We start from the raw sequence: 16716 nt of genomic DNA on the forward strand, positions 1-16716 counted from the left end.
ACAGAAATGCAGCTCAAAGTGCAGAATAAAAGTCACAGTTAAAACAAAGCAAAACAATTGGAGATGCACATTCGCAGGTATATCACAGGACATGGAGAAGCACTGTGGAGAGACAGTCCTGGTAAGACCAACCGCAAGAAAAATGTAAATCAAGCCACAATCTGAAAACAAGTCAATGTACAAAACTGTCTCGCACATGGCAGTGACTTTTTTCTGTGTTCAACTCCCAACACAGGCTCCCGTCCGCCGTTTCTGGTTCCACCTGACAATAGAATCAGCCAGGTAGAGACAGACATGGCGGCTGTTCACACACTAGGAGAGACACAAATCTGGCAGCTCCATCTTCAGGACACCTCTAGATACGCAACAAATCGCATCCTGTTCTAGTTCAATAAGGGATGCTTCACTTTTCCATGTCCATATTTTACGGTACGGGCGGCGACAAAAATCTGTTTGCTTATTTGCTGACATAGTCGTCCAGATTATAAGTAAAACTATGTGTCAGGAACTAGACATGTGAGGCAATATGTCGGTAGTTAGGAGTCCAGACTTTATTTTTTTTCTATTCATTCACCATTTCCCATGAAGAGGTGCCACTGCAAGTCAGCCTGCTTCACCTGCAGCAGCTCGTGCACCCGCCCTGCTCACACCTATTCAGCTCGTGTCCTGTTTGTATCAGTCAGATTCAGAACACAGCGACCTCTGGTGACCATAGGGGACGTGGCCAATCGATAAACAGGGTGACGCTCAATAACCGACATTGAGCAGAAAATATCCATGATAATTAATTGTGAACGATTAATCGCTCAGCCCAAACCTCAAGGCTTGTCTTCCCTGTCTCTTCTCTCTATGTGTCCAGACCATTTAGTTTTATCTCAAAACACAGAGGCTGTTTGTTAGGAGGACCTCCAACTGAAGCACGTTACCAAGATCATCACTTCGATCTGACTGAGGGATGACTGCCAAAATATTTTTGATCGAGAGATAAGAATATACTTTATTACATGGTTATTACAAAAACGGAGCTGTAGCTTCCATATGTGACATAAACAATTGAATAAAACCAGGTGCTATAAACAATAGGACATGATTGAAGGGAGCTTTTTCCACTTAGGATTTCGACTTTGCTTTCCAACTGTACACCCCAGCAGTGTGTCACCACACAAAGGGCTGAATAGCTTAAGAGAATGGATTCGTGTCACTGTGCCATTGACATTAACTTTCTAAGCATTTCTTATCGAGAAGTGCAACATCAAGAGAAATGCAGCCTGTTTGTGTTTTCAGCTGTGTCTGTCACAGAAGCCTCTCCGCTCACATCACAGCAGTCTCGAGAGAGCAGGCTGATCAAACGAGTTCTCAGCCACACAAATACAACAGGACTTGTTGTTATTCTCTTTTATGGTCTACTGAAGCAGCTCGCGAAAGAGAAATTGCTTCTCTTTCGCGATGCATTTGTATCCCTGTGTAATGTCGTTTGTCTTTCAGTTGCAGATTTGATCCATTTGGTGTGACATCACCGGCCACATCTTTTGTGTCTGGTATCGCTTTTGTGTACCGCGTGTTTCACAGTACAAAACTCCAGCAAGGAACATTGTTAAAGAAAACAAATTTGCTTTGTTACTGCGAGCTCTTACAGATAAAATATGAAATAGATGGAAGACAGCGGTTGAGCTTTCACCAGGCAGAGAAGCACAACAGAAGTGGAATAATGGAGGGATGAAGTGGCGCCACATCACATCAGAAGTGGACAATACATCAGGTGAATGGTCACCTTAACTTCTTTTCACAGTCACTCCCACCGAGGGGGAGACCACAGGGCTGACAATGGAGCTGAGAGGTTGGATCAAATGTCCACCGGCAGCTCCAACCCTCTTCATCTGAACTATCTGACTGAAATGCTCACAACAGCTCAAGCTCTTCCAATTATTTCAGAACTCAAAATCAGGCTGACTTGAAAGCACAGGGATGACTAGAGTGCCCCGAGTAAACCAAGGCAGGTCTCCAGAGAAAAGACCCACGTTCGGACAGAAGCCTGACCCTGAGCTGCTCTGGTTTTAGAGCTGCTGAAAACACCTGGCCTGAGTTGCTATTCTGCCCAGAAGGTGTTTACAGCATTAAAGATGAAATGGCTAAAGATTAACACTAAGCATCAGTTAAAAATCGAAACTGGCTTAAAATTGTATGCCGTAAATAAATCAATTCAAATAAAAGTTACAACAAGCAACATGAACGCCAGATCAAATTTATATCTTGTATTCCTGGTGGGCCACACTCGCTACATATTTATAACAACCCTGGGCAAGAAAATAGACCAAAAAATAAAATAAAGAAATACATATATATATACACTGTATATGGAAAAGGTTTCTTTCAATAACAAAAAAAAACAAAAAAAGAAGTTGAAAAAATAAGTTAAATAAGAGAAGCCAGAAACAATTAATACTGATACTAATACTGACAACAATAACAATACTACTACTGCTAATAATAATAAAGACAATTATACTAATAGTAATACTTCTAATAATAAGAGAGTATACAGAATCCTCTAGATCCAGCTGGTGATCCGAATCGCTCTGAGAATTAAATCATTTAATCAAAAAATTCAGGAAATGTCACACATGAAACACAGTAAAAGAAATGTATTCCAATTCCAGAAGAATATTTCAGTCATTTTGAAGAAGAGGAATGAATATGTTCAGTCATGTATCAGCAGCACAGCTGAATTAATGCCTAGCACTACATCAAAGCAAGCGAAAACAAAACACTAGCTGTCTGCACAACCCCTCATCATTCACTGGAGTTAGACGCCCAACATCTAATACCTGACAGGGCGCTGAACTGCAAACACAGCCAACAGTAAGAACAGAAAGTGAAAAACTTTCTCCAGCGATATCAAAGGATATTAAAAACAAGAACTTTTTTTCCCTATTTGTTAGAGGTCACAGAAGAATGTGAGTTTGTCTTTGTCCTACCCACTTGCTTAGATTACATATCGTCGACTCTGAAACTAAAAATCTCCCTGTACATAGATAAGAGGTCCCCACGGGAGCGAACACGAACGGCGGGGGAAGATGGGATAAGCAAGCAGTTGCTGAGCTGAATATCTAACAGGAGATCAGAGTGGGGGTCTAATCTGGGTTAAACGGCTGCTCGGCGAGGCTCAACAGTCCTCTGGAGGACTCCAGCAGGGTGGAGATACATCGGCATTCTGGCCCAAACTTTGAGTTTGGGAAGACGGATTTTGTGAAATGTGTTAACACCAGGCTGCCATAGACTAAATGTCACCATCACTGCTCAGCACTTGTGTCTGCAACATCCTTTATACAGCTGTACCTCGCCCCCTTAAAGCGCCTCATCACGAAAGAATGGATTCATATCAAACCTTTTCACTGCTGTTGAGAAACCGCTTTACTGATATGTCATTCAGTGGATCAATTCTTGTTACATAATAAGACACGTTGTATTTCGACAGGGCAGATGTTTGAGCCATACCAGGGCGGGGTGGTGTCCAGGATGGACAGAAATAAGATGCTGTTCAATAAAGCTTCCGGCCTGGCAGAGATGCCCTCAGAACATCTGAAGGCATCAAGGTTGTGTGGTTACGTTCCCAGAGTGTATCGCCTGTCTCCATCTGAGCATTTCATCCTGCTTGCTAAGCTAATCAATATGCAAGATTTATGATCTGATGAGCCGGCTTGATTTAAGACCATCCTCTCTCTGCCGCGAGCATCTCAACACACACACACACACACACACGTAAAGCACAACAGCATGGGGCAGCTCTCAAGTCGTCCAGACGTAATAAATGAACGTGGAAGTCTTTGGGGGCATAAAACAAAAGTAATTAACGGGAGCTGAAGGGCCCCAATGCTCAGAGCACGTGATGGATGATGCCTCTCAGCCTTAACTAGACTGCGCTTGCACCAGGGAGAAATGAGAGTGGCGCGCAAGAGGGAGTGGAAGAGGTGAATAGGTTTGTCATTGACCCAAACCTGGTCAATGATTTGCTCTGGGAGACAAATGGATGAAGTCGTCAGAGACAAATATATGGAATCTCCTTACGATGAACAACGTTTTGCCTCCGTGTTTATGGATCGATAAAACAACGGCTCGTAAATAGACATGTTTAAAACCAATGCTAACTTTTTAATGAATAATCCACGGACTGTAACAATCCATATTTAACGTTCTCACACAAAAACCTGCACCACGTCGGCTTAAAATGACTTCTGTATTTCATTTCCGCAAGCCTGAATTCACTGCACTCTGCAATACAAATCAGTCCAGGTCTGCGGCCAGAACAAGGAAATAAAATCAGGGAGGGAATAAACAAAGTTGATAAAAACTTTAAGAAAACGCAACTTCGTTTTTATGAATAAGTATCAGACACTCACTTCCCTGTCCCTTTGGAGAAACACATAACAGCGGTTTTCCGGTTAATTTCCGAGTGTATATATACATATATATATTTTTCTTTGTCCCCCAACTCTCACCAGCTGCACCAGAGCAGATGCACAACCATTCCATTCAGTGTGGAAATTTACACAGGCTTAACCTCTCAAAGGAAGAGTAGATTTTTAGACTCTCTCTGCGGTTGAGACTTTGCAAGTTCAGCTTATTTTATATCACCACTAAAGTACAATGTCAATCTTTCACTGAGGAACTTCAGTAAATGTTTCAAGTGCCATACATTTTATCAATGAAATATTGCCTAACACCGGGCTTTTAACAAGCAGGGCATCTGGGAGTCCTTGGCTGCACAGCTGCTTCTCCTCGACTCTCACCCCTTCCTTAGTGCGATGAAATATGCAACGAGGATGTTGCTCTCTGGTCACGTTTTGAATAAGAGCAAAGTGAGCTACTAATGTCAGGAGATGATCACAAGTTGCTGCCAGAGTTTGTCTCCTGCAACAACAAAGAATGAATCTCACTTTACAGTGTTGAGCTGGCAATTCAATGCTTCAGGTGTCTTTGTGTTTGTACCCTCACAGACCATGTTCTACCAGTTTTGTTTTGGGGTTAAATTGTGGTAGTGTGAAATGGCGATTGCTGTGATGTGAGAATTCTTTGTGGGGAATATAGTCATGGCGGGGATCACTGCTAGAGACCATGCATGTGTTGACACGATCCAACTCCAAGAAACGGACCGGCGCGTACAACCATGCAGGGACATTAACTGGTGACAGAAGGAAGACATGACACTCCACGGAAAGACCAAGGTGCTGCCGATAAATTGGGTTGTTTGACTTGGATCCGACTACAAGGCAAAACAATGATACCAGAAACTGTGGACCAAAAATGGAGGTAAGGACTGAACCGTGTACTGTTTCACCTCCACCATGACATGATGCATCTGAAGTGTCACAAGGTCGCATGCGTGCCTGACATTTCCATAGATTTTGATCCAGACATATAGAAATGTCCATTGAATCATTATCTTCTGCTAATGTGTTAGTCGCTGAGATAGCCAATGACGAAACTAAAAGTGTAGCCAGAGTGCGATGACCTGGAGTGGGAAGCTGACATTATGATGGGGAGTGCATGACACTTACACGCTGGGCAGGCTCTGCACGAGTCTTGGCTGCAGCACAAAGCACCGACAGTCACGTCACAGCAGTGGTTCATGTTAGAGAACCTCACATTGGTTCTTGGCCCTGCCAACTGAAGTAACCATCTCCAGCATGTGTTATTCCTTTTCATAGAGGACTGACTCATCCTCTGAGCAAAGAGACGGACGACGGAGTGAAAAGTTTTGACAGACTCAGTCTGTCAGAACAGGTCTCACTGAGATCTATTCATATCATCCACACTTCACTGCATTATCACACAATAAAAAATAAATTGTTACCTGAATGTAACTTCAGTTCTATGAACATTTACCAAGCCCTCTAATGGGCTTTTCTACAGAGAAGGCATCAGAGAAGCACTCACGTTGTCCGATAAGCCTACAGTTGACATACGTGCAATGGCAAACATTTGGTTGCTGGGTGTTTGATGTTCTTTGGTTTTCGGTAAAAAAACAAACAAACAAAAGAAAGTAATATCTTTCAGCAGCTGCAATTGTTCTTAATGCACTTTAGTATCTATCTATCTATCTATCTATCTATCTATATATATATATATATATATAGGACTAAAAGCAGAAGAGACTACTAATAGGAATGGTGAGTTTTCGAGCAAAGCCTTCTCCTCTCATCTGTAGATGTCATTTCCTGTTAGAAACAATAGAAATCAAGATCCACACTATAATGACAGAGTGGAGAGCTGCTGACCTCAGCAAGCAATTAGATGCAGACTGCTGGCGCGCTGGTATCTTGTGGGTTTTCCTGTGTGTGCGTACAAGACAAATAGTGGAGGGGAGACACACAGCAAAGCAGCTTGTGTGGAGAGAAAAAAGAGCTCCCCCAGCACAGATGAAATGCACTTTTCTCACTTATAATTGGATTTTAAAAATACATGGAGAGTCCATTTATGTACAGCCACTCGTGGCGGCGGCTCTCCACCACAGTCCTCTGCTGTCTCCCCTGTCACACGTCTATCCCCACTCATCTCTTGGTCAGTTTCACTTTCATTTAACCTCTGATTTTCACATACTGTCGCTCACTTTTATCTGCGCTTTTTCTCTCTCCTTGCTGGAAGCAAGAACAAGGGAGGAAAAAAATGAAAACTGTACACAGAACTTTGAAACAAAAGTGCAGGGTGATGAGGCAGGATAAATCATTTAACTTGCTGAGCCTTAAAAATGAAGCCTTACACACACACATACACTGACGGCAGATAATTATAAACACACTTACTTGTGCTTCTTGAGCGAGAGGCCCATGTGCTGCTTCATCTGCTGCAAGCCGTGGTAGTCGGTGTAGATGAGGTCAAAGGGCAGCGGCCCAGTTAGTGGGCAACTACCTCTGCCCGGAGGTACGCCGAGGAATCTGAGGCACACAGACACACACACACACACACGCACACGAGTATTAAAGATTTTGTGGGCAAGAAATATGAAGGCCCGGGAAACAGCGAACATTATCTGCACTTCAGAGTATGATGCCAGGAGGGCATCAGGAGAATCCATTTCTGACTTGAACAGAGAACGTCTTTTTGTTTAGCAGCAGAATGGAAAGGTCAGGAGAAAGTCAGCGTCGATGCTAATGGATGGCGTTGGTATTTTTTCCTTGTAAACATTGTCTTGTTAAGAGAAAAACATTTGGGTTTGTTTTTAGACGAACCCTGTATTTCATAACAGACTAAAGTAGGTTATCTTCGCCCAAAATGTTGGTGGGGAAAGCACAATAAGTCGCTGCTAACTTGGCAGTTCTCTTTGTAGAAAAAGACAGAAATGACCAGAGAAGTTAGCATTTATTATAATGTATGAATCACAAAGCACAACAGAAAACATTTGAGGGGGTAGTGGAAGATAACAAGCTCTTTAATCGAATTGAACATTACCAATTTATTTTCAGAAAATAAATGATAAGAACGGCAAAGAAAAATGTATTACAAACTCAAAATATGTAAGCTGGTTGAAATTGAAAAAAAAAATCATTGACCCCATGAACAACTTGGTCGTGTTTTGGGTGAATAAAATATGTCTGTCAATGAGAAAAAGAGACTGCAAGTAGGTGCACGTGTCATCACTGTTTGTTAATCGGTTGTAACAGTCCATATGAGAGCATAGCGCGACTGGCCATGCTGAGAAGGTGCTTGTCAAGTCATTCAAAAGAGGATGGGGGGTAGGATGTGAGTGGAGTGGTGGCGATCGGCGTACATATAGTACCATATTCTAATTTCTGTACTAGAAGATTAGAAGATGATACTTTTTTCTTGTGGCCTGAACCCTGTGGCTTATATGACACAGCTAATATATGGTAACAGCTCATGCTGGCAAAATATTAACATCAAACCAATGAAATCACAGGTGCTTTATTGACATGAAAGCGCTGTTGCACTGTTTTCGCCCATGTGTACCCATCTCTGCCAACAGAGCGATCTCCTGGAGGACCAGAGATGAGAAGCAGCGGCTGAAACTGACAATGGTGTTCGGAAATGTGGACGAAAACAGTGCGTTTTGAGTGCTTTAACGTAAATAAACCATGTGAGGAGTTCATGATTCAAGTTCAGAACATTGCTTGTTGTTTGTTTCATGAGTCAGTCTCCATGCTGGATCAAAACTAGTTTAGAAGTAATCCTCATCATATATATATCATACATTAATATACAAGCATAATAATAAACCATTTTTAAGACCTATTTACCTTTTTAAATTTAGTGGGTGCAGCTAATATTCCAGTGAGCTCTATAGTCTGGAAATTATGGTATGATCATTTGAGGTGCTACACAGTATACAGAGGTGACACTTGTGCACCACTATGGAATGCAAATGTGAACCACACAATAGGGATAGTATAGTTGCTATATGTCGTCTTAGGAATGAGGATGAGTTGGCTTCTCTGTTTATCTCTACATGGCTGGCAGGAGCTTATCAAATGGTTCTTAAAAACACGTGCATTAGATGATGAGTACATGCGTGGGCCTGGCAGCCTGATAGCAACCATTACCAGACAGTGGTTGAGCGCCCAACAATATCAAAGAGGGGGCGACGCAATGACTGATTTATAAAATGGAAAAAATCATCTTAACTGCAAATAAATTGGCCAAACTTTCGACCTGACTGGGTCAAATGATGTGAAATGTCAACAACCAAAATTTGTTGAAGTAGCCAACTAAAGCTGCTGTTGAATGTCTTAATTCTCTGTTAATATGCCTCTTTCAATGAATGCCAACGTCAGCAAAGCAATACTACTGCAGAACAAGCCAGTCACTTATTTAAAACTGTTTCCTGAATATCTGACAGAACTCCCAACAGCTGTTTAAAAACATTTCTCTTAAATGTCATTTATTGATATCAAGGTAAAATACAAGGATGTGATCATGGGCTTTGGCTCCAAATAGCACAAAACCATGTCTTTTTTTTCCCAGCAGATTGGATCATGCGAGTGTCAGGCAGTTCAAAGTCGAGCTCAAGGGCAACTGTTGGGCCTTGGGCAAAGCAGAATTCACACAACAATGAAAAAGGGGAATTCAAGTATCCAGAGTCAGTCGCAGCTTGCAACAGCTGCGTCACTGACAACAGATGGTAAGACGACAAAAAGGTGACAGGAAGATGAATCGCAGCTGAGACGGTGCAGAGGTGGATGAACAACATTTTATAGGTACAAATTCCAAACTTGCACCTCAAAAAATATGCAAGAAGTGACTGAAAGTGCGACATCAATGTGCTCATTTGTCGTCAGTGCTTGACACAGTTTATCCAAATGTGTTTTTATGTAAATGTGCAGACAGTTTTGGAACATTGAAGGTCTACTTGCTTTCACTCAGCTGATGTGATGTGAGGCCAAAGACTAATGGGGAGTGAAAAACAAACTGAAGTCTCACAGCCACATAAAAAGAACTGCACTGACTGAACAAAGTTGCTGGGGGAATATGCAGCGAGAGTTAAGTGGGGAGAGCTCAAGATCTCAGGGTAATTGTCGGTTCAGGAGGATGGAGAGTGATACTTATCCAACAAAGGAAGAATGTTAACGGCAAGTCATTTGGGTATGTTGGGGGGGGGGGGAGTCATGCGGGCACAGCACCGAACACTGCGCAGTGCACTGTGGGAAGTCAGGGTGTCCAGAGTCATGCTGTTCCGACTCTGCCATCAGAATCTTGAGAGAGCCCCGAGAGCATGGGGCGGGAGCCAGGCTTTTCACCCACTGTGCCCGCCTGACTCCCGCCTGCATCAGAGAGCATGCTGGGATGGAGTGCACAGTGATGCCTGATTGGCTCTGAACTTCAGCAACAGCTTTGCTCGTCCAACCTCGCACACTTATTTCCTAGAGTGTCCGGGTATTTTGTCATCCCCCGGTCTCGTAAGTTCCCGCTGATGGGTGCTGAGTCTTCCTCAACGCAGCCATTATTTAACTGACAAACAAAGTCAAAACACTGTCAAACACTGACAGATGTGAACGTGACTCGCATACCACTGGTCATAAGACTGTGACCCAACTGTGACCGCAGCTGCTTTGAATACCATCCAACTGCAGCCAGAAAAGGACGATCGCGTCTTCACAGACCAGGACTACCCCACAATAAAGTTAAGCCCCAATCCTGCTTTCAACACAGAGGTTGCAGTCAGAATCCAGGGTGAGGTCAGAGTTAGGGAGAAAAACTTTAGATCGAGCCTATCAACCGGCATAATCTCTGCCCGGACGACCAAAATATAACAGTGGTTTATTACACAACAACACATGATTGGTCAATGAAGCCCGATGTTAGTCTTGGGTTTCATCGCGCACAGAGTTGGACTGAAACAGTGTCCTTATACAGACAGACACTACACACACCTAGAACAAAAATGGATGTCTGTAGCTCCCTGAACACGGCAAGTTCAAGTAATGCATTTTTTCATAAGGTATAATGAAGTACAATGATAAAGTTTAGGGGCAAAGTCTGACTTTGGTTGTGTTCCAGTTTTGAGGCGCCACTCTATTATTTATTGGGATTATATTTCAGTGTATAAAGACAATAACAAAACATCTCTTGCTGCTCTCCTCCAACGTTACACGGCCATTATGAGGAAAGTGAAGCCAACATGCAGCGCCAGCAAAAGGCTGACAGCTAGAGAAACTATTTGTTTAGACTTAAACACAAGTCTGATCACATATCAGACACGTCCACGCCACGCTACAACAAGTCTTTACTTATCTTTCACCAGGGGACTTTAGAAGAAGAGTTACAGCAGACGACGGAAACCACCAGCCACGGAAGACGGGGGTTGCAAATAGCGAGTTACAAATATTTATGGGTAAGTTAGAGCACAAACAACAAATCACTGACTGAGATGGGATCAGCAAAAATCCTATTAGATGAGATGGGAGCAGCAGAGAGGGGATGGGTGAGATGGGATCAGCAAAAAAAGAGAGGATGGGCGCTGCTGTGTCTCGGACTGCTTTGTGTGTCTATTCATTGTGAACCATTTTGTGGCCAAGAAGTCAGAACACAGTTCCCCCCAATGCCTTTTACCTAGAAATTCCATGATAACAGTATTCAATACAAGTCTCTTGTACTATGGAGTACCTACGCAGGTGTGCAAGAGCACACACTCCGGAACACACAAGCAATACGCAGCATTGCTTGAAGCGGCAAACAGAATCCAGTTATCAGCCAAAGCAGGGCGCAGTAGATCAGGGTGCTGCAAAACATCATAAACACCAATGCAGGGAGAGATATGTGGAGGGCACAAGGAAGGAGGGAGGACAGCTGGGAGGAGCGGATCAAAGATGAAAGAGAAAGAGGAAAACACTCATGTCTGATATTTTTGAAGCGCCAGAGAACGAGGAGGAACGAGGTCAGAGAGTAAGAAAGATGACAAGCCGGCTGAAGGAGGGAGTCGACCCGAGAGGGGAGGAAGACGTGAGCTAAACATAAAGAAGGACGGCATTAAAGGAGCCATGGGTGAATTAGCACCGACAAGGAAAAACATTTGTAAACACCTGGGTATAGCACTAAGAAACAGTCTTAGTGATGATGAGCGCGCACAGCGTTTCAGCTAGCAGCCAGACAGCCCCGCGGCCTGATGGCGAGATACGTGAATAGATCCTCAGCTGCACTTGTGTACCATTATGCTTGCACACATGGGCGACATCAGATTAATCCACTCTGCATCCTGTCGCTGACACTCAGGAAGTATTGGAACAGAAGCAATGTGCCAATCGAGCGACACGGCGGGCAGATGCTTTTGGCTGAGCCGCCACCCGCGCTGGACGTGTATGAATAAAGACTCCGGTCTCAAGTTGATGAAAGTGCAATTCCACGTGTATGAGTGCGCACACACACACAGACGCGCAGCACACACAAGCGCTTTCATTAGCATCGCCCCGCTGACGTAGCGTAGCGGCAGCCGAGAACTAATTATTATTGATGCGTGTTGCAGACTATCAACCCTCTAAAGCCGCATTCATCTGCATGATTGACGCTCTAGTTTTCACGTAAAAAGACTTTCGACAAGCAGCAGGGCTTGATTTCTAGTCTCCGACTCGGGCAGACATTAATCAGAAGCATTGTTGTTGAAAAGCGCTTTTGAAAGTTGTCCAACGCTGGCGAAATTCACAACAAGACCATTTGCTCTCCATGATAAAGACGGTAGAATTACTCAAGCACATCATCAAGGAGAATAAAAATGCTTTCCAACAGCACTTCTGCTGCACCCACAGTACACAAGTGAGACTTTGACCATTTTAAGTGGGAGTTTTTTAAAAGAAGCAGCACAAGCAAAGAAAGAAGTGCTAAAGAGAAAAACATGTAACTCAGGAAAAGAACAACATTACAAGGATAACATACTGAAATTCAAATAATAAGGTCAAGTTCTGCTTTTATTTTGCTGTGTTACATCGCTGTCGCCTCATGCTTCACCTTCTATTTATGTTGTAATGTGAAGGTCTTGGTTCCAGTTTCCAGCACTTTACAGAAAACCCTTTTTTCATCCATTTTTTGTTAGTGTTTAGATTTTTGTACTTTTCCCCAGCGCGTGTGTTGGGCTAATAAGGTGTCATGAAACAGCCCACTAGATGGCACTCTCAAGTTTGAAATTATTTAACTTCGAACATCTATTTCAATGAAAACTCACCTTGATGCAACATAGGTAGCGACGCCTTATGAGGTACGAAAACAAGGACACTGTTTCATGAAGCTTCACCAGCCCATCACTTTAGACTACTACTACTACCATGGTGCCTTTTCATCAATAAGCTGTCAACTACCAGCTCAGCCAAGCCTCAATTCTACTCATTGCTTTGGCAAAAAACTTTTTGTTTTCATGCCAACATTCCCCTTTTCTCTGTTTTACTCTTAGATAGCTAATGTTTTGTCAGCGCATACTTATTTGTTACTATTTTTGTTACTTCCAAGTTTTATATTGAGGCACCTTTTAATGAACACAAAAATCATGTTAAAATGCACATAAAGAAATGGAAATGATCAGCATGTCAGCATGTGAACAGACCCCTGGAATAAGCGGTTGCTGGACAGGGTTGCAGGATAGTGTCCTGTGGTGCAAGATCTTCTGAGCTACTTTGTGAAGCACAACCGGTTCCTCTTGGAAAACATGACTCCAAACACTGGAAACCGATGACGAAGTGCATGGCCTGCAGGTGCTGCATAATAAGATATCAGTGGCAAGTTATGGGCCATTGAACTGAGAACCAATTAAGAAGCATTATGCGGTTCATATACTTTCTATCCTCGCAGAGGGAGCCCTAATGGCATGGCATTGTGTCAGCAGTGGAGAAGCCCTGGCAGCAACAATTATCATTCTGCATTTCATTGACGGGATAATCAGCTTTTAGATTGCTGGTTTAGAGGCTGTTTCCAATCACATCCTAGAATGGTGACACCACAGTGGAGAATTTAACATGGATCTATTATTTTCTGCCATGCTGAGAGACTGAAAAAAGGAAGCCAGGGGTGAAATTCACTGTCGCATACGGGAAGGTACTCTAATTAAAGGTGCAATAAAGCTCGCAAACAGAAGTATAAAATTCATATCAGCCACACATTATAATCTTTCTTTTGCCGATAGTTGAGCCATTTGGTGTTAATGCTTTACAGACAAAACCATCTATTATGTTACCCATTACCTCTAAAGAGAAGGCGACTTGAACTGTTGGCAAAACAACTCTGAAACTGCTCTGGACTGAGGAGCCACTTATTTTCAGGTAACAAAAGTGAAATATCACTGTTCGACATTGTACACACACTGATACCATACATTCTGCTAGGTCCAATATCAGTATTAGTTGTGCTGTTCTGGTGCAGTGTTCCACGTCTGCAATGATGTTTAGGTTCAATGCTCATAAAAAAAACCCTGCTTTTGCAGAAGCCTCACGAGGTACGCCGCAGAAGCCTGGATCTATATCCTACCTTTAAAAGACAATGCACTTAGGGACAAAGCTGCATTTCAAATATTGATGTCTTAGTTGCTCTAAAGCATTGTGTGTCTGGGTGTTTACTGTGGCTGGAATTTGATGTAGCCATGTGTGGTTGAAGGCAGGATGCAGTGTCCAATTATCAATTACAGTTGAGTTTCTTTCAAGTGGAAAAATGTTCTCAAAGTTTCTAAAGGGCTGAGCACTTAGTCAACTTCGGGTGGTTGACAACAATAGAGGTACAGGTCACAGGACGGCACAGAAAAGCTAATAATCCCAGTAAGATCTGACTTTGTAAACATGTCTGATGATTGGAGCAAAATTCCAAATTGAAATAGGGCTGTCAATAGATTACAAAAATTCTATCTGAATAAATCACACTAAAGCAGAGTTAACTCATGTTAATGGTGAATTAAATACACATTTTGTAAATGTTCTGAGTGTAATTTAAAGGAAGATGCAATAACGCTTTCCTCATGCAGACGTTTGTCTCCTGCAAACAACCCAACATAACCAACATATTTAGAATAAGAGAGGCACTGAAAAAGTTCAACAGCATGCTAAAATGACATTCTTGGCCACTGTTGATAAAATATCCCTTTAAGTTGCATAGAGAACAGATCCAAAATGTGACAGAAAAAATAAACCTGAAAAAGTCTAGCCGAAAAAGATGCTTAAAAACACACAAAGGTGTTGAAATGTAGAAAAAAAAAAAGATTAAAATATAGGACGTGCAAAGATTAAGATAAAAGTAAAAATGTTTAAGATCATACAGGCATTTTTTTAAGATGATAGGGGAGAAAATGTCTGCATGGACCATAGACAGCAACACCAGTAATAAATAAATAAACAAATAAATAAATGAGGGAGGGTTAACTTAACTGAACTAAACTCAAACCTGTTGATTAAATTAAGGTGATAAAAGACTTAAATCCGGAGGATGGCCACAGCTCTCAGCTATTCTGACGGCTGCTTGACGCTGCCAGCAGTGAACCATCGTTCTGATGCACTGATTCTGGACCCAGTTAAACTAGTTGACTATTCAGCACGACCACTGTGTACAGCTGTCTCACAGCGACTCCTCACTAGCTGTGATCCTGTGGACAGTTAAACACCAGCAAGTTTTTGGGTACTCCTTAAAGAACTGAAGAGGGATCATTTGATCCCCTGCCCTGGAATGCGGTGGCTGTTATTCTAATGTGCCACTAATGCCAGGCAGCCACACGCTGGCAGTACAATGCAAGGTGTGAAATGTAAGTGAGAACTCTCCAAAGATGCAGAGAAGATTCACCACTGAGCAGGCTCTTCAAGTTCTTCTGGCAAAGTCAAACCCTTCTGACTCAGATGCAGAAGACATAGACCTTCAGGCAGGATCAGACTCAGAGCCGTCTTCAGGTAAGGTTTCTCAAACATCAAATTTCCGCTTTTAGAATTTTTTTTTTTTTTTATGAAATATAAAGTAATTGTGTGTGTTATCTGGGGGCTGCACAAAACTCAAGTGAGGTTAATATTTTTTTTTAGAAATAGGAGCAAAATATCAGAATTACCAAGTCTATTATCTGAGAACCCAGAAGACAAGGTGACTCAATCGTTCCAGCCACATAGAGATGCCAGAACATATCTGCTGGTGAGAACAAAATCACCAACAAAAAGCAGACAGGAACTCCCAATCCACATCACGTCAATAAATATAGCATCATATGCTCAAATGCTCCATCTAATCCTCAGGTCCATGTGTGTAATAAAGAGCAAGATATCAGAGCAATACTAGAGTCAGATCAAGGTCGCAGTCGCCCCCTTCCTTCTCAAAATGTAAGGACAGACAAGGGAGGCTCTTTCCAAACTTGGTGCTCAACCCTGTGCATGTCATCGCCGAGGTAGAGAGGCAGGACGAGGGGTGATGTAAAGCCGGCAAAATGCGGAAAGTTGTTAACAAGCGCATTGATTTGAGCTCGGAGGAAACAAGTGCAGCAACACAGAGAGAGATGGAGAGAAACGCTGGAGGGCTCCGAGCAAACAAGCGAGACAAGAAAGAAAGGTAAGCGGACACCAGATCAGATTCAAGACCAGGACAGGAGTTTGCCCATTTCTTGTTCCTCTTGAGATGAAATGCAGGATTTGCGTTTCTATTCTTAATACGAAACAAAGAAAGAAGCTGACACAAATGACAAAAAAGAAGGAACTCCAGACTCCCTAAAAGGCGAAGCCACGTGGAGATAGATCTCTTTGTGGATGTTTCACTCACCTCAGCACGTTCTTCCAAGTGAGGAGGACAAACGTACCCACTCATTTAAACTTTGCACATTTTAATAGGCTCTTTCACAATGAAGTTTTTTTTATAAGTGTCAGCTGCTTCACTGGCAGTTTAAAAATAATTACATATGCTGTGAAGTAAGGGGAGTCATGGAGGCGCAGGGTGACAAGTCGATGGAGAGAAAAACTGCTGCTGTGAATTTCAGTGATTATGGAACAGCTCACTTCTTGGGGGTGGGGCTGTAATAGGCCTTTGCCACTGCAGAGTTTTGCAAAACAAAAGAATATTTTGATAAAGCAGCCGAGCAGTTTTCAAAAAAATAATTACGATTAAAGATAAAAAATAATTGCTTTAAAAACACTGAAGAAAAGACACAAATAAATAAAAAACAAAATCTAAACAAGATACAGAAATAATAGAAAAAGATTTATCGACCGTTAATTGGATTTCTAGCTGTTTGAAGCGGCTTTGTGGTGGCTTCTGATGACAGATGTGCGTTGT

At 42.5% G+C, this 16716-nt stretch overlaps 1 protein-coding gene across 1 annotated transcript in view; it reads right to left on the bottom strand.

The window, feature by feature from the left end:
• The window catches only part of LOC128754355 (alpha-1,6-mannosylglycoprotein 6-beta-N-acetylglucosaminyltransferase B-like), a 99558-nt gene that overhangs the window by 18980 nt on the left and 63862 nt on the right, over positions 1-16716 (bottom strand). The window contains exon 9 of the mRNA XM_053856908.1: positions 6801-6932. Coding sequence (XP_053712883.1) covers positions 6801-6932 — 132 coding nt within the window. The remainder of the gene's footprint in view (positions 1-6800; positions 6933-16716) is intronic.

This window comes from Synchiropus splendidus, chromosome 2, assembly GCF_027744825.2.
Source record: "Synchiropus splendidus isolate RoL2022-P1 chromosome 2, RoL_Sspl_1.0, whole genome shotgun sequence".
In the NCBI taxonomy this organism is placed as follows: Eukaryota; Metazoa; Chordata; class Actinopteri; order Syngnathiformes; family Callionymidae; genus Synchiropus; species Synchiropus splendidus.